Here is a 23,739-nt window from a genome sequence, read left to right as displayed (position 1 = left end):
AAAGTTAAAAATTTAAAAGGAACAAAGTGACAACGGGTTTCGCGAGACTCTATTTCGCGTGGGTAACTTCAGAACCCAGAGCCCTTACCACTGAATCCAAAGCCTCCTTGCTTCTGGGTTCGGCATTAAAGTATTATATAGGTTTAGTGAAATTTTCAATATAATTACAGGGTCGGAGAAAAAATTATTAGGTTCGTCCGAACCCACACTCATTACTGTAGCTCTGCTCCGCTCCTGATTATCAGTATAGTATAACCTATTGTAGTAAGATATTTTGTCTTATTTTTTCATAACTACGATTCATTAGTATCGGTTTTAGGGGACTGCTAAGAGGTATGCCAACTCGTTGGATGAGTAGTTCTTCCCATTCCAATCGAGTATGTCCACCGGTCTTACAATAATCTAATAGTATATAATATTTTATGTTGTCAGTATATACATGTAGAAAGTTAATCTAGAATAGATTATCACGTTGCTTATTGTAAAAGTTGCTACCATTGAAGTAATAATCTACTTAATATATTGATATTATATTTGATTTCTTCTTTTAGGCTTCAAAAATTAATGAGTTTCCATTTTGAGACAATCTCCAAAAGAAACCAAATCTTAACCTACCTTTTTAGGCGTGAGTAATATCTTGAAAATCGCATAACCTCATTATTAAAAAACCTAGCACTCCTCTTCATCATGTATTTGCTCTTTCTTCCTTTCTTCCATTGGCATTTTCATTATATTCATAGGTTAGTTTAATTTATTTTAATAACTCAAATATCCCCATGTTTCTTTAATGGTGAATTAATTGTCGATCTAATAACAAAATCATTGTGCAAAAAGAATTTGTATATGTTAAATATAAGTATATATATGTATATATCTTTGTTCTCACTAATCTCTCTTTTTATATTTACCAGTTGTTTTAGAGACCAGTAAATAATTTCCATGGAGCCCTTCGCAGACGTGGTAAGCGAAGAAATCCCTTAGCTTTCAATTTTCTTGAATATTTGTAGTTATAGAAGATGGGCAGTTTTGGATCTATAATAAAATTGTCTCCGTTTGACCTATAGGTCACGGGTTCGCCGTCCGAGCCGTGAAATTAGCCACTGATATCGGGCAGGTTGCCTACATCACACCCCTTGGGATGCGACCCTTCCCCCGACCTTGCATGAACACGAGATACTTTGTGCAGTGCACCAGACTACCTTTTTTTTTTTCCTTCCAATTTTGTAGTTATAGTAAATTTTCTAAACTCTATTTTAGGAGAAGTATTTACCAAAATAAGCAAATTCGGAAAGTTTGGTTAAACATGCACTAGTATTATATGATGCGATTGTATAACCTCCAAGGTTCTAATGCTCTCATTGATTTTATTATTATTGTTATTATTTTTGCATTTCCGTTCAATTGTTTTTTTTTTATGTGTTATTTTCTAGAGTTGCACTTTGAAAGTGAATGTCAACTGCGATTCCTGTAAGATGAAAATGATGGAAGTGTTGCACTCTGTACGAGGTAATCAGTTACCTTTTTTATCTTGTAAATGACCGGTTTATATAAAAATCTTTTATAATGCCAGTGCATAAAGTCTAAACTTTTTGCAAATAAGTTGGAAAAAATTGAGTTGATTCTTGTCTAAAAGGAGGAGGTTTTGAATTTTCATAAAGAATATTAAGAACATAGGTGAATGCACATGACAAGTGCGGTCACATCCACTGTTTTTTACTTGACTTGAATTATATATATAAAATAGAAACTTAAAAAATTTATATTTATTTATTTATACTCAAACTAATAGCATGTTTGATCAAACTTCTTTTGAGCTAAAAACGTTTATTTTTTTTTTGTCAAAAGTATTTTTTTTCTAAAATTAAGGTGTTTGACCAAGCTTTTGAAAGGAAAAAAATACTTTTGAGGAGAAGCAGAAAAAAATAGTTTCTCCAAAAGCACTTTTGAAAAACACTTTTGAGAAAAATATACTTAGAAGCAGTTTTTTAAAGTTTGGCCAAACACCAATTGCTGCTCAAAAGTATTTTTCAAATTAATTAGTTAAAAACAAACTGCTTCTCACTAAAAATAATTTTAAGAAAATCACTTATCAAAATAAACTGATTTACGTGATATAAGTTTGTTTGATTCTTGATTTTGTATTCGCCTTTGTATAGGAGTATATGCATTGACAATAGATGCAGAACAAGGAATAGCAAATGTTTATGGGGAAGTGGATCCAAACAGATTGTTAATGGCATTGTCAAGGTCAGGACAACATGCAGAATTAATATCAGTGAAATTGAGACATCCAAATCTCACTCAAAGAAGTCACTATGGGCAAAATAATAGCTATGTCCATAACCATAATTATGGCCATGGCTATAATAATAATAACTATAGTGCAATAGATGGACCCTATGGCTACCACAATTCCAATGCATTGGCTGAGCCAAGCTCTTATTATTCTTCAAGAAGAGCCTTGGTCGATCAACCTTATTACGGTTCAAGCTACCGCAACTCTTCTCCTTATAACAGCTATGATTCGTCGTCGTCTCTATACCAACCCGTTATTATTGATCATGTCATCAGAGAAGAACATATGAACTGGTGCAGTATTTTGTGAGACAGATTTGATAGATAAATTAACTTGATGGTTCAATTATTCTTTAAGTGGTTTTTAGCACTGAACTTATCGTAATTTTAAAATTATGAGTTCAGAATTGAGTGTTTGTTGAACATTTGGTAATCATTCACATGTATATATATGTTGTGTTTTCAAATAATTCAACATAAACGCCATCCATTTTGTTGTGATGCCCTCATTTAATGTTTTGCATCATCTCTTTTTCTTTAGCTAGTTAGTTCTTCTTTTTAGTTCTTTTAGCAAGGTTGATATTTTGAGGAACTAATTAATCAGACGAGAAGAATTCCGTTTTACATGTGGCTAATAAAATAATAAATTTGCGGTTTAAGAATTTTTCAACAATTTGCTTGTGTAATTGGATATTGTCTTAATCATCGTGTAAGTAATTAACTAAACAAAGTCAAATTAACTAGCTTTTGTTTATCTAAAACTTAGTTACACTTGCTCTATCCTTTGCAAAGGGTCAACTTCAACGCAAATTTGAATATAGATTTTTGCTATAAATGCAGCTTAGATTGCTTTCAATGACGGTATAAAAAATATTTAAATACTCCCTCCGTCTCATATTATTTGTCATAATTCTCTTGTACACGCCCCTTAAGAAAAATTAATTAAGATGAAATTTTGAATACTTTACCCTTATTCATGTTTTAATATTTAACTTTCTTCATTGGTATTTGAACAAAGTTATCCATAATTGAGGTGTTTGTAGTCTTTAAGGATAATTATTACTAAGAGTTTAAAAGAAAAAAGATTATCAATTTTGTCTTGAACTTCTAAATTGACAAATAATTTGAGACAACTATTGTTAGTAATTACAACTAATAATATGAGACGAAGGGAGTACATTACTTAAAAGACACATCTATTTTAAGCATTGGCTGATAATCAGAAAATATGTTACCCTCTAAATTACATTGAATGGGCAAAAATCTTTTATAATTAATCATAAAACCTAAACCACATATTCTTTTTTCTATTAGTATTTTTTTTGGTTTCTCATGTAGACTTTCGTGCTCGTTTTAGAGTCCGGTCAATTTGGATTCGCAACGCATAAGGTCCATTAAAGGAAAAGTGCTTTCGAGTTCCGACTTCCGACTAGGGATTTTCTCATTTCCGGGATGAAATTAGGAGGTACACTGAAAAAGTAAGGATATATATCATAAGAATCTTTATTTTAATCTTTTAACATTTAATATTATCCGGACTCTCAAAAAGTAGTCAAGGTGTAATTGCATAATCTGATTTCATATGTGCTTAATTCATCAAAGTCAACAGTTATGCGTAGTGCACACGCTTAAATTGGACATATTTTAAATTAACTTTTATAGGATAATTTATGCGATGAGATAATCAAATCTACCACTACTACTTAATTATAAAAAAGATCGAAATTCCACTAAAGCATACATTTGTATCCAACTAATGTACTGGTATTTTTACGGCGAGTTAATCCGAAATAAGTTGAAATTGGCTAATTAATTTTCACTATCCATATTATTATACTAGTGTATCGTAGTTGAGATTCAAATCTATGACTTAAAGCAACTTTTGAGCCCCTTCTAATGCAAAACTAAAAGTGGTTGTTATCGGAATTTTTCGTGTTTTAGCTGGGGTATTTTTGTCCAAATAATTTTTTGTGTAAAAAAGTAGCTAACTGTTAATACCTTTTTAAATACTGGCTAAACTCTAATACCTGGGTTTAAAAGTGACTATTTTTCAATTTCTTCCTCATATATTTGACTTCAAAAAATTTTAGTATTAAATTTATTTTGCTTTTAAAATTATACTCGATGTGAGTGAATATAAATACTTAAAAGCTACATAGGCCACTGGCGTTTAAGAATTGAGAATTTTAATAGGGATATTAAAATAATTTTAATAATACTTTATTCTTCAACAAAAGTAAAAAATTCTAGATAAACAGGAAAAATCAATAAGGATATTAAAAGTGGATTACCATAGTTATTTAAGGATTGAGAATTTTGCCCATAATATGAGATATTAACTAAATAACAAAATCGAATATATTGGAATAATAGCCATTCTCATTGTAAGTTTTAGTCCAACAATTAAATCAAAAGCGACATGATACAATGGTTACTACTATCATTAATTAATATATACATAGATTATTAACCTATTTCTCAAATTATCATATCAAGTTTGCCATGAAGATTTTACGTTGTAACATGTAAGTCAACTTATTTGATAGTATAAATTTTTTTATACATTATCGGTGCACAAAATATAAACTCCTATTATAAATTAAAGTCTGAATTTTATACATTAGTGATGTAAAAATATTCACAAAATAGATCAATTAAGGTAATTATATATAATCTCTATAATAAAATATTACTTAGTAACATAATAAAAACTTTAACTAACTTACTATAATAAGTGATTTATATTGATAGTTAAATCTTTATAGTATTAAGACTTATAATTATCATTGCTATTAATTCTTTCTTTAACAATAGAGGTATTCAGATTAATAGGGGCACATCTCAGTTATTATCCAATTAGTTTGGACACAATTCTACTATTTCACTTTTTGTGATATGACTTTGTAATCACAAAAATTTATGATATGTACTAAATGACAAATTTTAATATGTTTTAAACGATAAATTTGTATTCAAATCGAGAGTCAACTTTTAAATTTTGGCCACCAAAATTTATAATTTTTAAAACAAAATTTATATATTTTAAAAAACATCATAATAATTAATAATTTAAAATATTTAAAATGTATTTGGAAAATTAACTCACTATAACTATAACTATAACTATATATATATATATATATATATATATATATATGAAACTTATGAATACAATGTTGGTTTACGAAAACCTTATAATATTAAGCATAATAACTCATAATAAAAGATATAATCGGAATTCTAGATATTAACCTTATAATCCTATTAGTTTTAGGACATAATACTATACGTTAGAAATCTTAGCAATAACCTATTTTTTGGACTACAATACCTTCTATGTTAATTTTTAATTTTTAATATTTTAAAATTAATAAAATTTTATCTATTAAATTATTATTAAAAATATGTAGGAAGGTTTAATAAAATGAATTCCATAAGAATCCTCTGTATTGATGATACATTACCACTCCATAATATCCAATACTAAGAAAAAATAAAAATTAATATTAGATGGACAACATAAAGTGTTGAGATTGAGAAAAAAATACCCCCACGATAATATATTTTTATATTATATTTGAACTATTTTCCTACTCAAATAGTATTTTTAATCAATTTTTTGTGTAATATTGAAAAATACTCAATTATTAAACAACAGCTAAGACAATATTTAAGAATATAAATGTGTGAGAAAGAAAAAAATGGTTGGTAAGAGCCAATACCACTAATGATTCTACAAATATAAAGATATAAAAGTAAAATGTCATATCAATCTTTTACTCTTTGGAAATAAAATTTATGGTGGATAAAATTATAATTAAGATTAAATATTCAAAACAAGAGATGAACTAATATTGAGATCTGAATCAACATAGAATAAATTATTTTTATGTTAAAACCAAATAATAAAATCTTTTAATTAATTATTTTGCAAAAGAATCCAATTCAATTACTTTTTAAATTCATCATACGAGTAAAATTCTTATTCAAGTTAAAAAAAATCTTAGGGTACATAAATTTATTCCATAAAAAGAGTGTTAAAACACAAAGTAAAAATGTTAGTATATTATTAAAAATCAAAATGCTATATAAGTGTATGAGAAAGCACAATCAAATCTAAATCCTAAACAAGAACAAGCTTTCAAGACTATATTATAAAGAGTCGACTCTGCTATAGCGGAATTATTCTTTGTAGATGCCTCCGGCGGAATCGAAATAATATTTTCATGTCATGCATTACTTGCAAATATCATATCAAGAGTCATAACACTGTTAGCAATAATAGCAAGTGGTGTACCAACAACTATTTTATTGTGAGGCCACTCACTTTAGATTTGAAATACCTCTTCAAACAACTTAAATAACCATCACAAATATATCAAAGTAGAGCAATGGTGTTTAATTTATAAGGAAAGAAAAATTGATAATATGAGATGAAATACTTATGGCTAAGTGTCAAACGATCGAAATAATTGCCCGGAGTTCTAGAGATATATTGGATATTAATGAATTGTTTTGTGGAAAATTAATGGTTTGGAATGTGATTTATGTCAAGTACTACCTGTAGTTCCAAAATCGACAAAAACAGAGACTGTAAAATCTAGCTTGCCAAAGTTATACTTCTGGCCTCAAATGAAAAAAATTCACTGACAAGAAATATAAAGTAAGAACATATCCAGTATTAAGTGTCTTCTTGCTTTGTGTCAGAAATGAAGAAGAGCATCCAATGAAAGATGATTTGATTCTTCCTGAACACTTGGTTATCAATCCCAATGGTAATGGTGGTGCATTTAATAATAGAAATATTTCTATCAATAAATTAAAATGCAATTTGTGCAAATCTCATGATAGAATTAAAATGATATCTTAGTTAGCATAAATGAATATGTTGATCAACTAAATAGAAGGCTGATTGCAAAAATTTATAGTAAACAAAATATTTTTCTATTTTTGACTCAGCAAAAAATGATACCAAGAAGAATACTTAAATACTTTAATACCAAATGGCCTTCTACCATACTTGTTTGTTGTAAAGTTTATTATTTCTTACGTATGTTAGTGTCACCGTTTATATAATAGACTACGTTAAAATTGATATTCCATTGTATATAGGTTGATTTTGAAGAAAAATATGCACGTCATGCTACTGAAAAACTTAGATACGCCGAATAGCTAGCACACATATGGCATATAGAAGTTTTGACAATAACGTCATATATGCAAAAATAACGTCATATATGCTTCTAAGTATATTCTTATCCCTGAATTCAACTTTCGTTTTGCAAAACTAAGGAATATCCTTTTAAATTTGTGTGAAAATAATTTTTACTACTATGTTTATGTTTGCAAATATAATAAATAAAGCACAAGGAAACATCCTAAATATTGAACTATATTACAACAATATATTTTCTTGCACGAACAATTGTATGTTTCACTTTCAAGAGAGATATCAAGATCGACAACAAGAGTTTTGGTTAAGGCAGAGCAACCAAAACATTAGGAGGAAACATACACAAAAAAGTATTGCTCACAAAGAAGTATTCGTTAAGATACCATCATATTAAATATTTTTAAATTATAATACATAATTATCCAACTAACATGACAAAATTGATCATTTGTGTAAATTTTGATGATGTCCTTTTATTTTAAATTCATGTATTATACTCATGTAATACTCCATCCGTTCTAATCTATGTGAATCTATTTGACTGGGCACGGAGTTTAAGAAAAAATGAATACCTTTGAAATTTATGGTCCTAAACAAATCATAAACTGGTCCAGAATATTTGTATGGTTATAAAAGCTTTTCATTAAGGGTATAATTGAAAGTTAAAGCTAAATTATTTCTAAATTTAGAAAGTGGTCATTCTTTTTGGAACTGACAAAAAGTAAATAGGTTTATATAAACCGAAACGGATAAAGTAATATTTTTCGACATTTAGATAATTATTACATTATTATATATATAATTTCTCTTATTAATTAAATTTTATTATTCCTTCGTATAAATAAATACTAGTATATGTACCCGCGCAATGCGCGGATTGTTTCAAAGAAAAAAATGATATAATAGAAACATGTCTTTATTGTAGACTAAATTTAGCGATCACATTCAAAAAATAAATATATGAATTTCATAGGATTGTATCTATGCGAGGGACCACCAATATTTATGCACAGAAACATGATTAGCAGAGAAGGTTGGATAACTGTAATAAGCCAAAAGCTAAAGTAGATTTCCCAAAATTCACTTCAAGTTCATATACACACCGTCCATAGTTGCAGGAAAAGTAAAATAATGATACAAAATCTCAACCAATAATCAAACATATATTTATAGTAGATATAAAATAACCGAGAGTTTTGTTATAGTCAATTTGGAAAGCACCAAATCCAAGAGAACATACGTGCTATAGAAGGCAGCAACATTCAATTTTTACTATTAATTACAACATTTCTAAACTAAATTAGCAATTTCTGTGTAAATTTGAATAGCTTAGCTGTTACAACGCACTGGAGTAATGCTACATAAGTACTTAGCTTTAAAAACGATTAGGCCACCTGAAAAAGCAGAAATTTGTCTCAAGTTATTATCAGAAAAACAAAGAACAGTTATACATATGTGTAATTCACAGTAATTAAGACATCACCTTTTGTTGTGGTATACTTTGGATCAGAAGTATATGAGAACATGATCAAGTCAGTCATGTTGGTTGATGATATAAACGACGACTCACATGGATAACTAAGATCTTGGAAATACCCAATCCTTGTTAGCATAATCTATATAACAGTTTTAAGTCTTAGATGAAATGCATACATTAAAAATATTAATTCTCATCAAGAGTTTATGTCACTTACAAACATAACAGTGATGTTGTTGCAATCGAAAACACATTCATCATAAGCTACATGTTCCTTTATAGCTGAGGCAAAGTTTGCATACTTAAGGTAACTTTTCTTACCTGTAGAAACAAATGTATGTTGCAGACTATTAGATGAAATAATAAGTAGAACATTTGGTACTCTTAGTGAAACAAAAGAATGTGAAATGATAAAAGATTTTACGAACAATATGTTGCCTTTATTGCTCCACGTGAATCCACCCTCAACCACACATACATAGTTGCATAAAAAGATGGCAACACTTATTACAGTCATTCTAACTACTACCGCTGTGAAAGTCCACCAGCACGAACAACTATCTACATCAGAAAAAAATATCTCGACTGAATTTATACAACAAAGATATTTCTTTGAGCTGCAAAAATTTAAAAACAATACATTTATCAGCCTTTCGGCTTTGATCAAGTGAGGAAGATGGGTTTTTGCTTAACTCGCAAAGCCACGCCTTTTCATCTCTGCCCCCACCCATCCAACACACCCAAAAGAAACACAAGAGTGGAAAGGATCTCTAACCTTCTCATGATCCCAGATGTTCAGTATAAAAGGATCTCGCCTAGTTTAGTTCCAACTCATTATGTTATTTCTTCAATTCTTAGGAAAAGGAGTAAGATTAAATCTATCATTTAATTACATTTCTGCAAAATTAGTGTGTTGTGTATGACTCTCAAGTACCACGAAAGTTATCTACAAACACAAAACAATGATGCAATAAAGTGAATAGGCAACTTCATGGAGAAAAAAATAGACTACATAGTTAGCTGGTCAGAAGCAAACCTTAGACATCAGAAGAATGTTCTTTGTATGTTCACCTAGCAGCTTCCGAACTTCCACGAGATCTGAACCCTTACGAACAAAAGATAACGCAATCACGTCAATATGATTCGGAACTCCCCAGTTTAAAATGTCATCCTTGTCTTTATCTGTCAATGTTGGCAGATCCACAATTACTCCCGGGAGATTGGCATTCTTTCTTTCACCAAGAACAACAGTGTTCTCGTAGCGGCATCGTACCAAACCGTTCTCTTTGTCACAAGACAAAACTGTAAAGGTGATTGTGCCATCTGCACAGAGGATCACACTTTGTGGCTTTACATCCTCTGCTAACTTTTTGTAGCTCATGCATATCATACTCTCATCACCTTTAATATTGTAATCAGTTGAGATTGTGATCTCCTGACCCTGTTTAAGTTGAACAGGCTTAGCATCTTTTAAAAACCATGTTTGAATTTCTGGACCCTACAAGATGAAAATGAAGTGTTAGAACTTTCACATAAAAAGGTGAAGGCAAGACAGGGCTAGACAATCATATATCAGTAAATATACTTCTTAATATGCGTAATTCTGGCACGTCGGCGAGTCTTGCTGCTGCACAAATCAAAGCTTTTACAGCTTCTCTACACTCCTCAGGACATGTCCTATAAACAAAAATTACCCAGAATGAACTAACAGGTGGTAAATCATCTTGTATTGAGAAGAATAAAAAAAGGTAATCAAAATGTGTTATGAAAATTCTATGTACAACCGTTGTATAAAGCAACAATCATTGTAACTAACATGAATATATCAAAATAAGCCATCATTAGAATAAAAAAGTTGACCAAACATTTAATTACCAGTATATTTTATGGGAAGCTCTAGAAGCAAGTTGCAATTTTCTACCTGTGTGAATATAAGCACAACTCATGTGCTATGTGCAAAGTTAATGATAAGACATGCAAAATATGATGGTTAATGCAATGTAACATGAAATTTAAATGATGACCTCCACACAAGTTCCTTTAAGTGAAGCATTTGACAAAATGTATCTCAATGTTCATGTACATACGGATGTTATCATCTTGCTTGATAGACTTTCCGTCCTCATAACTCACAACTTCGCCAATGACATATACAAAGCAAGGAAATATGTGCCAAATTAGTAATCATTATAGACAATATAAATGAAGATTGTAAAAGAATTAAACAGTTAAATGTATATTCCAAAGGCAACTGGTATTAATTTTTCTGAGTTTTGTTAAAAGGGAAGGTTTCAGAGAATGCAAGGAAAGTGTGGGCATGAACTCCATTAGCTACCTATGGAAGTAAGAGATCAAAAGCTAACCTCAGGCCTTCATAAAACCACTGAAATACTATCTGTAAATACTATGTAAAGTAGTACCAAGAATATACCGTTATACTGGAGATCTTCAGAGAAATGGTACAGTACTAACCTTTCTTTAGTTCCATATACCTACAAAGGCCTTCTAGAAATCAGATTATGGTTTTCGACAGAGGATTTAACAATGTCAAGAAATTCAACTTTAATCTAAAACTTAATCGTTGATCTTATGTACTGTAATTAGTATTAATTTAGTTCACACTTAGAGCTCATAAGATAGAAAACAAATAAGGCAAAGTAAAATGAAACTGAAAAAAATGAGAGAAGTTTAATTACCAAATAGCTCAGTATTGTCAAATTCTGGGGGATTTGACAGCTGCTCATAGGTTCTAAATTTGAAAATACACATGTTGAAATGTGGATCATGTATTTCGTTAACAATGGTCTTATGCGTAAACATCAACTTAATCTTGTGGTCTTTGGTTTTCAGCTTCATATTATTTGGACAAACTACGAAATTCTTCATGATGTACAAACCCATTTCCTTAATTTCTTGTTTGAACCTTTGAAAAAAAGGTATTGTTTAAAACTTTATAATTACTTTACATCGTGGGTTTGATGTGCCGAATTTGGAGGATGAAATTTTTAGGGCAAATAGATGAAAATGGCATTCCCAGTTGCCGTTTTGAAGGTTTCAAAATGTATGTATATACCTATTTAATAGGAATTGCTTTTTCTTTAAAAAATTGTAGAAACTACTTCTTTTTTTAAATATAGAATAACGTAGAAACTACTTCTTTTAAAAAAATATAGAATACCTAATTAACTGTTTTCAAATTCAAAATTTAAAAATAGAAACTAATTTAACCTAAAATAACTAATTTGTCTTGGTACATGGCATTTTATATGTGGAAACACTTTGGCAAATTTTTAGGTCTGACTTCTTTCCTTTTTAAGTACATATAGATTTAAATCATCATGTATCAACCGTTCATATATTCTTAGTTTATTAAAAAGAAAAGAAGAATTTATAATCTCGTCAACCCACCATACCACGCATATTCATTACTCCACAGTCCACACTTATTCTGTTTTTCTCCGGCGACAAAACTGCCGGCGTAACTCGCCGGAGAACTCCCATTTTTCGACTAAGCAATGAAAACGGAAACCGTACACTCTATCTTCGATAGAGTAACGGAGCTAACGAAAATAGCTCAGGAGAAAAACACCGATCCTTTGATATGGGCCATGCAACTTTCATCGAGCCTCAACGCCGCCGGTGTATCCATGCCGTCCGTCGCCGTCGGCGAAATTTTAGTGAATCATATATGTTGGTCGAATAACGTTCCTATTGCTTGGAAGTTTCTGGAGAAAGCTTTGACGGTTAGAATTGTACCTCCTTTGTTCGTTCTCGCTCTTCTCTCTACCAGGTCCATTTTTTTTGCTCCTTCATTTTATTTTATTTTTGCAAATTTTGTGTTTTTGTATTTTTACGAAATGTGTTTAAGACATAATTAAGAAAAAATGAAAGTGTTCTCTGTAATGGTCACCCATTTTAATATAGTACAGTCAAATCTCTCTACTATAGCATCTTCCAGTTTTTTTCTGGATTTTATAGAGATTGGCTGCTATACACATATAATAAAATTTGACAATTAAATCTTATTTGGTTATTATAGACAAAAATTATCCAAAAAAGTAATTTTTTCCATTTTTTCAATATTATAAAAGAAAGAAAATTATCTGAATAAAAGAAAAAACCTTTAATTACCAGGTCTCTTTTTTGCCCCTTCATTTTTTGAAAATTTAGTGTTTTTTTATTTAACGGAATATGTTGAGGACATAATTTTTTTTTAAAAGCAAAAGATTAGATGGTTGCACAATTTTGATATGGTATTAGAACAATCAAAGGTCTTTTTTTGTCCCTTCATTTTTGTTTAGTGTTTTTTATTTTAAGGAATGTGTTGAATGTTGGAAAAACAGTGGGTTTTGGGGGGGGGGGGATGCAATATTATTTATAAGTTGATACATGGATTGGCTTGAATCGAGCTAGGCACTGTGCTAAGATACTATTTCAGCAATGTGAAATGCTTCAGCAAAATTAAATAATAATAAACCAACAAGTTTTCAAAGTATAATATAAAAGAAGGAAGAATTAGGAATATATATATATATAGAAAAAATTGAACACGGAAAGAAAAGAAACAATTGTAGAAGAAAACTTTATAATGATTGCTAATGATTAGAAAAAAATTGAACATGGAACGAAAAGAAACAATTGTAGAAGAAAACTTTATAATGATTGCTAATGATTAACAATGATGATAGTCTCAAAGAACAGTTGTTGGATGTGTTTCGAATGGTGTAAGAGTGGATGGTTATAATAAGGACCGGTGGCTGTGACACTTGTCCTTATGGTTCATGTAAGAGCCACTTATCTATCTTCTTCCATGCAAAAGAACATTTGTCAAGAATGTTTGAAATATTACCACATTAAAGGCATAATTGTAAAAAATAAAAGTGTGCACTTTCTAACTATTTAAACTTTTATATTAGATGGTCACATGTTTCAATATGGTACCAGAGATGCAAGAGGTCCTAGATTCGAGTCTCACCAAAGGAAAGGAATTTTCATGTGCTTGGTCCAGGCCCGCACGTGAGAGACATGTTGAATGACATATTTAATAAAATAAAAGACAATTAAGAAAATAAGGAACGTGTTGAATGACGTAATTAAGAAAAGGAAAGACATTATCAAGAAAATTAAGAAAATAAAAGCATGATCCTTGTAACAACTTAAGCTATAAAGTGTGATCTCTCTAACAGCTTAAGCTTTTAGATGTTATAGTCACAAACTTCAACAAATAAGCAGAATGGATACATGGGATTCATATAGCTGATTGAATAAAAGACAGAGAGTCGCATTAGGCTGACGGATAATTGAAATGGACTTGAATCGAGCGGAATTGGTATAGGGGATTCAAATAAGCTGATTCCAACTAGAGTGATTTCTCTAACATCGTAAGCTTTTAGATGTTATAGTCACGAACTTCAACAAATAAGCAGAATGGATACATGGGATTCATATAGCTGATTCAATAGAAACAGAGAGTTGCATTAGGTTGATGGAAAATTGGAATGGACTTGAATAGAGAGGAATTGATATAGGGGATTCAAATAAGCTGATTCTAACTAGTTCGGGACTGAGCCATAGTTGATTGATTGGTTGAGTCTTTTTTGTTGCGTTGATTTTATAATTTCTTTTCTTTTACAGAGTAATTCCTACACGAAGGAGCTGTCCGATGGCATACAGGCTGTATATGGAACTCCTGAAAAGATATGCTTTTTCATTACCATCTCTAATTAATGGTCCAAATTATCGAAAGTACGCCTTGTTCTCCTATTTTGTGCCATTTTCTTGTATTGTCTCTTTAATTTGATTCCATAAGAATCTTTTTTCTTTCGCTAGGTGCTTTAGACTATATTATCTGTTGGTAGGATCAGTGTTTTGATGCCTGTCATTTTATGTCATTCGCGGTAGTGTAAAATCCTTCTTTGGTACTGAGACTTCATGGTTCATCTCAGTCATATCAAGTGCTGTATTATGTCCCAAAAGTTAAAAGATGTAGTTTGAATTACTTTGGATGAAATGGCTCACTTTCGCTGTGTAATCATTCCCTTGGACACTCATTGAATCTTCAAATTATAACAGCATAATCTATGACGTTTCCTAGAGTATTCACTTTTTTTTTTCTCTGAAATGTTATTGACTAATTTGGCATAACTCTTTGTTCAATAGTCTCTTTTTGTCAACAGAGGTTCTTTTGTTCATTTTCTGGTTTTCTATATATTTTATTTTTCTTTCGGAAGGAGGTCCTCTAATTTATGCCTCACTCTGTTGTGAGAATGATATCTTAAGTGAAATTTCTTTGACATAATCTTCCATTGTATGCTCTGGTGAATGTTTGTCCTCCTATATTTCCTGGGAGGTAAACAGATGTCATGTGACTGAAAACCTATCATGCTCGAACTCTCCGAAAATGTGGCCGGGTGTGTGTTGGATCCTCCAAAAGTAGTATATTTTTGGAGCCATTACTTGTGGAGGATCTGACACAGGTGCGGCAACATTTTGGAGAGTCCGCGCAACATAGCTGAAAACTAATAATATTCATGATTGATTCAAATTTTCCAAATTAACATTGACGTTGTTTTGAACTAGTATAATTTTTGTGGATGAATTTCAATAAAAGAGTTAACTTATCTGGTACTGCTATTGCAGGATTATGGAGTCGATAAATGATACTCTTCATCTTTCCCAGATATTTGAACTTCAGGGATCTGAAAGTGGAAAGCATGTGGTTGGATATGTTTTCATGGTTGTATGGCAGTTACTTGATGCCTCGCTTGACGATGAAGGATTGCTGGAGCTGACTGCTGAAAAGAAGTCTAGGTGGCCAGTTGCAACTCAAGAAATGGAAGTCAGCAATCGTGATGGCTTTGCTGGGAAAAGAGTTGAACATCGTGAAGGATTATGCAGAATGAACACTGTATTGGCTATTGAAATAATTGGTGAACTTTTTGGGGACAAATTGACATCCATGATTCTTTACTTGGCACGTAAGAACATGTAAGATCATAGAGCTTCCTTCATTAAGTGTTTGCGCTGTATCAAATAGCAACATGTTTCTTACTAATGCTTTTTTCTCAGCGTTCCATTGAGCCATGAAATGAGAAGTAGTGCTTAAAAATATGCATACTATGCTAGACTAAGAGATATTGGTGGTAGCTAAATATGCATTTGTTCTTTCTTTAGGCCCACACATTGGGATTCTTTCATGCAGCACTTACAACTTCTAGTGTCAAATTCGGCAGCTCTAAGAAATTCCAAAAATATCTCTCCAGAGGCTTTGGTGCTATTGATATCCAAAAACCTTGGAGTGCTCTCCAGGGAATGCAAAACAAGCTCACGGCAATTTTTTCATGCTGTTATGGCTTCTGGATCACTTGCATTTTCTGCTAGTCGGCGTGACGCTGCTAGTACATCAGTTCTCTGGCTACCAATTGATCTCTTTCTAGAAGATACCATGGATGGATTTCAAGTGGCAGCTACAAGTTCCGCTGACACTCTAACTGGTCGACACTGTAGTATCGTCTAAGTTATTTAGTATACCCTGTTCTGACCTGCTAAACTGGAGTTATTTTGCAGGTCTGGTGAAGGCTCTGCAGGCAACTAACTGTATAACATGGCAGGACACATTTTTTGGATTATGGGTTTCAGCCCTAAGGCTTGTTAATAGAGTAAGAGTCAACGAAGATATCCTTTCTTTCACCGGCTTTATCAAGGTTGCTAGATGATAGAAAAACTATGCTTCCTAGCAATCCACCATTTTCCGTCTTCAGCTCTAGGTCTTCTTTTTTAACATAATTTTGCTGAGAAGTGCTTCCAAGTTTCAAAATTCCAGAAACCAGCCTAATTTATTTGTTAAGGGCTAAATATGGGGTTTCTTCTCGGCCAAGAATTTACATTCCTTTGTATAGAAGGTTAAATGAAACAAATACCAGTATATGCATAAGCAGTTATACTGGTACTATGCTAGACTAATAGATATTAGTGGTAGCTAAATATGCATTTGTTCTTTCTTTAGGCCCACACATTGGGATTCTTTCATGCAGCACTTACAACTTCTAGTGTCAAACTCGTCAGCTCTAAGAAACTCTTAGAATATCTCTCTGGAGGCTTTGGTGCTATTGATATCCAAAAACCGTGAAGTTCTCCCTAGGGAATGCAAAACAAGCTCACGGCAATTTCTTCATGCTGTTATGGCTTCTGGATCACTTGTATTTTCTGCTAGTCGGCATGATGATAGAAAACCTATGCTTCCTAGCCATTTACCATTTTCCATCTTCAGCTCTAGGTCTTATTTTCTAACACAATTTTGCTGAGAAGTGCTTCCAAGTTTCAAAATTCTAGAAACCAACCTAATTTATTTGTTAAGGGCTAAATATGGGGTTTCCTTCTCAGCCAAGAATTTACATTCCTTTGTATAGAAGGTTAAATGAAACAGCTTATCAGAATTGAAACTGCAGTTTTTTAATAGCTTCAGTTTGATATTGAAAATGTACTACTAAATAACTGCTTTTGGTCAATTTAGGAAAGGGATTCAAGCGAGGGACCAGTACCTCGTCTTGATACCTGCTTATGCTTATTGTTGTCTATTACACCGCTAGCAATTACCAACATCATTGAAGAAGAGGAAAATGATAGCACCTCTAGTGATCAAAGAAAAGAGTCCACGGAAAAACGTTGTCAGGCCTTGGTTTCTAGCTTACAGCAACTGCATGATTATGAAGGCTTGTTGACCCCACCACTGCCGGCAATTCCATTGGCAAACCAAGCTGCTGTTAAAGCAATGATGTTCCTTTCAGGGCTAAGTATGGGAAGTGAGTACTTTGATGGGATGAAATTGAGTGACATGCCTGTCAATTGTGGTGAGTCCAGTAGATTTCAAGAGAGGTCTGTGTTTTGTCAGCCTTGTATCAATTGCTGCTTGGATTCTGTCTTGCATTCTTTTCAATTTGACTAAGTTTTAGAATTTGCTTCCTCTTTATTCTCACAACCCCATCCATGTATTTGTTTCTCTTTGTAAATTCTTTACTTTTTTATTTTTTTTGGGCAGATTGTTTTCAGACTGTATGGTCGAAAAATCTAATTAATCAATAGTGCATCTCTTATTTACTCTTATATGCATAAGTAGTTATACTGGTAGTGTATGCTAATCATCAACAACAACAACGACAACTACGCCTCAATCCCAAACAAAGTTGGGGTCGGTGATATGAATCCTCACTTCTTTCTTTAAGCTCGACTCATATCGTCATCATGCCAAAATAAAATAAGAGTAATAGGGAAAATAAGTTATATATATATGTATGTATATAATAATAATAATAATAATAATAATAATAATAATAATAATAATAAAATTAAAAGTTCTCTAACAAATTTAAAGCCTATTCCTAACTAGTAAGTATGCTAATCATCTGTAACTATTTGTAGCTGGGAACTTGTGGCACCTTATTGTTGAGGCTTGCATTGCTAGAAACATTTTGGATACATCTGCTTATTTATGGCCTGGATACGTAAAAGGTCAATGCAATCAAGTGCCTCGTAGCATTTCAGGCCCATTGCTTGGCTGGTCATCACTGATGAAGGGATCTCTCCTAACTCCTCCAATGGTCAGTGCATTGGTTTCAACACCCGCCTCAAGGTATGACAGATGTTGACAATTAGAAAGCTTTTCTTTATTTCTAGTCTGTTCACTTCACGCCATCATCAGCAAAGGTTATTTGGTCAAGCAGTAGTGGTGTCCCAGTGCCACTGCTTAATGTGGCTGCTTTTAAGTTCATATTAGGTGTTTTTATCCATATAGAGAATTAAACGATATAGAAATTTGTACATAGCTTGATATAACGGGCATATTCTTTTAAAGAAAGCCTCAGTAGATTTAAGCAGTAGTTTTACCCATGCCACTGGTTAATATGGTTGCTTTTAAGGTCATATTTGGAGTTCAGAGTTATAGATGTATAAGAAAAGGGCTATCACTTCAAAATAATGGGCATATCATTTTCTGCTCAAGAAACATCTGCAAATTGTAAGTATTCACATCTGGTGCTCTCTGGTAGAAAGAAAAGCTGATCTTCGGTTGAAAATCCCTTTCTTTCCTGAGGCCAGACATATCAGATGCTCTTTCTTGATATTTATCCAGTGGTATGAAAACTGAATTTAATAAGCTCATGGATTTGATGGAAGCTTAGCAGAAATAGAGAAAATATATGAGATTGCTGTTGATGGTTCCGATGAAGAAAAGATTTCTGCTGCTACTATTCTCTGTGGGGCCTCTCTTGCTCGCGGTTGGAATATACAGGTAACACATGCCATCTCTCTGGGATTAAAACCAGTATTTTGTGCTATAGTAGCAGCAAAACCTCTTTGAGAGCCTTCATTACCTTAGGTCAAATCTCCTCTCAAACATTGTGAGTATTGCACAGGGGAAAAAACAACCTTAACTGAATGAACAAAAAAGAGAAGAAAAAAACATAAATAAGTGAACAATGTTATTAGTAAACAAGGTTGAGAAGCATTACCGTTTGTGTTTAGATCAGCAACCCCCAGAAAGGGTTAAAAATAAAGAAAGGTGGTAACAAAGAAGGAGCGGAAGAACACTCACCTAGCCACCATCACTAATCCCTTATATCTATAGTATATTTGATTTTACCTTGAAGTGAAAATATATTCAGATACGAGGTACCCTGTTAAAAATCTGGTATTCTAAAGTCATTCTCAAGGTCAAAACTGGGTGTCTTGTATATTTCATTTCTATGTCTTGCACACTCATTCACACTGTATTTTCATCTACATGCTTGCAGGAACATACCGTTCTATTCATCTCTAGGTTGCTTTCACCTTGTATTCCTTCTGATTATTGTGGAACTGAAAGCCATTTGATAAGCTATGCTCCAGTTCTGAATGTCCTTCTCATTGGTATATCATCTATTGATTGTATCCAGATCTTTTCTTTGCATGGATTGGTAGGTTAAACTTCCGCTGCACTTTTCTTGTTTTGAATTATGTTTGATGTCATTTATATGTTAATGTCGGTGAAAATCACATAGACTTGAATCAGATGCTAGTATACAGCTGCAGTGTTGCACTACTTTTATAGAGACAGGTTACCTGAACAACAATTTATAAAACTAAAGTTCTGTTGAAAATAGGTTTTGAGAAAAGTATACTGAGTAGAGCTGGGCTTAAGATAAAGATGGAGAAACCAAACTTCTTGTTTCCTCTGTTACTGACGGTGTACTTAAAATTTCTCCAGGTTCCACAGCTTGCTGGTGCATTGATGCCAATTTGTGAAGCCTTCGGTTCTTGTGCTCCCAATGTATCATGGACTCTAATGTCGGAAAAGATTAATTCACATGCTATTTTCTCGAATGCGTTCACACTTCTGCTGAAGTTGTGGAGGTTTGATCAGCCACCTCTTGAGCATGTCACCAGAGATGTTCCTGTGGGATCCCATCTAACTCCTGAATACCTATTGCTGGTTCGTAACTCCCAGTTGGCATGCTCTGAAGATTTGCTTAAAGGTCAAAGCAAAAGCAAGCAATTGTCTAGAACTCCACGTCGATTACCTGAAGAACCCATATTTATGGATTCTTTTCCGAAACTAAAATGTTGGTACCGGCAAAATCAAGCATGTATTGCTTCACCTCTCTCAGGTCTCGTCCCTGGAACTCCGGTTCATCAGATTGTCGAAGCACTGCTGAACTTCATGTTCAGAAAAATAAATAGTGCTGGTCAGTCCCTTACACCAACGACTTCAGGTGGTGGTGACTCATCTGGGTCTGGCAACGAAGATATATCTCCTCATCTTAAGTTGCCCGCATGGGATATTTTGGAAGCTGTTCCATTTGTGCTTGATGCTGCTCTGACAGCCGGTGCTCACGGACAATTGTCACCACGTGAACTAGCCACAGGTTAGACTATTTGATAAAGATTAATAAAATTAGAGTGCAATTGTCATTTGAATATAATGTCTACACTTAGGCTTCGAAAGCAATCCTAAGCCAGTTGTCAGTTGAGAGAGAGCGAGAGAGATGAAACACTTAAGCCAGTTGTCAGAGGTATGAGGCATATCACACCTTCCTACACGCGGCCACTGCTTGATAGACCCTTTATATTCACTATGCACACACACACACGCAACACAGTGAAAAAAGATAGAAAGAAGAGGAAAATTCGCATGAGAAACTTGAACTTATCACGTAGATGATGCTGTCAAGTCTAAGTTAATGAGTTCTATGTCTTAGTATATTGAACGCTGCATTTTCTCCATCTCAGGTCTTAAGGATCTAGCTGACTCTCTTCCTGCGTCTTTGGCAACAATTGCAAGTTACTTTTCAGCTGAAGTGACACGGGGTCTTTGGAAGCCTGCTTTTATGAATGGAACTGATTGGCCAAGTCCGGCTGCAAATTTAGCAACAGTGGAACAACAGATTAAGAAAATCCTAGCTGCTACTGGTGTAGATGTACCAAGTCTCTCTGTAGGTGTGTACTCGTTTGATTTCATCTGACATCTGTTTCTTATAAGATGAGAGGAACTGTGGCGTTAGAAACGTACTTCCCCTCTTCTCTTTCTTCTAACCTATGGGTCAGGTTACCGTTGTGACAAGTTAATCGCCCCGTGTGAATTTCTCGATGGAATGGTGAGGAATCATAAAGTGGCAGATTGAACGCGAACCTACCCCCACCCCCTTCTTTTTCCATTCCTTTTGTCGTGACGTTAAAGTACGGTTTTGGGGGATTAGATCCCTAATCTCCTTTGTTGAAATATCGAATTATATTTTCTGACTAAATACATTCTCAAAAAATAAAAATAAATTTAATATCATTCTCAAAATTTTCTGACTAAATAACTAACTTTGCTATGTGGCAGACCTAGACTACCGTATCTATCTAAGCAGGGGCGGAGCTACCGTATGAGTTACGGGTTCGGATGAACCCAACAGCTTTTGTTTAGACCCTGTATTTGTATCAAAAACCCATTAAATATGTATAACTATTTAATTGTGAGCTATGGGTTCGATGGCTAGTTCAGAACCCATAAACTTTATATCCTGGCTCCGCCTCTGTATCTAATACATATGTGCTTAGGAGGAATTAGGTGCAGGGAATTTAACTACTCATTCATTTGTTTCCTTTGTTTAGCTAATGCTATGTGTTTGTAGGTGGAAATTCTCCAGCTATTCTTCCTTTCCCCCTGGCAGTCCTTGCGAGCCTCACCATTACATATAAGCTTGATAGAGGTACTGACCGCTTTCTGGACTTGGTGGGCACATCATTGAGTAACCTGGCTACAAGTTGTCCTTGGCCATGTATGCCTGTTATAGCTGCCCTATGGGCGCAAAAGGTTAGACGCTGGAGTGACTTTCTTGTTTTCTCTGCATCCCGGACTGTGTTCCACCACAGCAGTGATGCCGTGGTTCAACTGCTTCGGGTCTGCTTTACAGCTACACTAGGTCTAGGTACATCTTCTATAGAAAGCAATGGTGGTGTCGGTTCACTTCTTGGTCATGGGTTTGGCTCGCACTTTTCTGGTGGTATTTCTCCCGTTGCCCCTGGTATACTCTACTTGCGTGTTCATAGAGCTGTCAGAAATGTCATGTTTATGGCAGAAGAGGTCGTCACCCTTCTGATGCATTTTGTCAGAATTATTGCGGATGGTGGATTCCCAGCTGAGGAATTGGAGAAACTCAAGAAAACCAGAAATCCGATGAGTTCTCTCTCTTGTAATAACATGGAAAGTGGATTCCCTGCATTTTGTCAGGTCTCTCTTGCTGCAGCAATGACCCGTGTCAAGCTTGCAGCTTCATTGGGTGCTTCACTAGTTTGGATTACAGGTGGTTTAAGTTTGGTCCAGTCTTTGCTAAAAGAAACATTGCCATCTTGGTTTATATCAGCACATAGATCAGAGCCCAACGGTGGGGTCTCAGAAGGAATGGTCGCAAGGCTAAGGGGTTATGCCCTTGCTTACTTTGCACTTCTGTCCGGAACATTTGCTTGGGGTGTGGATTCATTGTCACCCGCATCCAAATGGCGGCCAAGTATTCTTGGAGCACATTTGGAGTTTCTTGCGAGTGCACTAGATGGGAAAATATCACTTGGTTGTAACAAGGCTACATGGAGAGCATATGTTTCAGGATTCATAGGCTTAATGGTCGGATGCACACCAAGCTGGCTTTTGGAGGTGGATGTTGAGGTTTTAAAGAGGCTAAGCAAAGGATTGAAACGACTGAACGAGGAAGTGTTAGCTTTGGCCCTTTTGGAAGCTAGTGGTGTCGGTGCCATGGGCACTGCTGCTGAAATGATTATAGAAGGGGGTTTGAACTTTTGCTAGATGAGCACTCGAGGACTTTTGTTGTAACATAGCCGCTTATATTGTCAAGAGGATCTACAACTTTCTACAAATTTTGGTCTGAGTATATGGTGAGTACAGATATAGAAGTTTTGGAATCCTGCAGGTACCCCCTTGCATTTTTGACTTGTTTTACTATCATGCACTGGAGTCAGTTAGCAAGCCTTCTTTGGGCCGGTTGAGCTTGATTATGATGCTCTCACTTTTATTTACTAATTTCTCTTTCTTTTTGAGTTCTTAAGATAGCTATAGTATATATGCAATTGCACAACCACTCCCAAGCTTGATCAAAGAAGAAGATTTGTAGTAGGTGGTCGATCAGCGTGAAAATCCTCTTGGATACAGAGAGTTCCTGTAGTTGACTTAAAGTAGTTTGGAATTGAAGGCTGGTTGATAGTGTACAGATAGAGAAATAGCTCGCGAGGTAGGGTTAAAACACACCAAAAGGGCTAGATCAAT

The 23,739-nt window shown here is 33.7% G+C and overlaps 1 protein-coding gene across 1 annotated transcript; it reads left to right on the top strand.

Annotated features, from left to right (window-relative positions):
- The first annotated feature begins 12,322 nt into the window (after positions 1-12,322).
- Positions 12,323-23,511, top strand: LOC107793391 (mediator of RNA polymerase II transcription subunit 33A). Its single transcript, XM_016615736.2, has 12 exons — positions 12,323-12,735; positions 14,580-14,690; positions 15,585-15,932; positions 16,119-16,438; positions 16,512-16,603; positions 17,458-17,794; positions 18,363-18,573; positions 19,116-19,230; positions 19,733-19,894; positions 20,185-20,842; positions 21,207-21,413; positions 22,094-23,511. Exons 1-12 carry the CDS (start codon positions 12,461-12,463, stop codon positions 23,260-23,262), a joined length of 4,005 nt encoding a protein of 1,334 aa, XP_016471222.2. The 5' UTR covers positions 12,323-12,460; the 3' UTR covers positions 23,263-23,511.
- Positions 23,512-23,739: the final 228 nt, after the last annotated feature.

Source organism: Nicotiana tabacum, chromosome 17 (assembly GCF_000715075.1).
Source record: "Nicotiana tabacum cultivar K326 chromosome 17, ASM71507v2, whole genome shotgun sequence".
NCBI lineage: Eukaryota > Viridiplantae > Streptophyta > Magnoliopsida > Solanales > Solanaceae > Nicotiana > Nicotiana tabacum.
The sequence above is the reverse complement of the archived record's forward strand: the minus strand, read 5'-3'. Positions and strand labels throughout refer to the sequence as shown.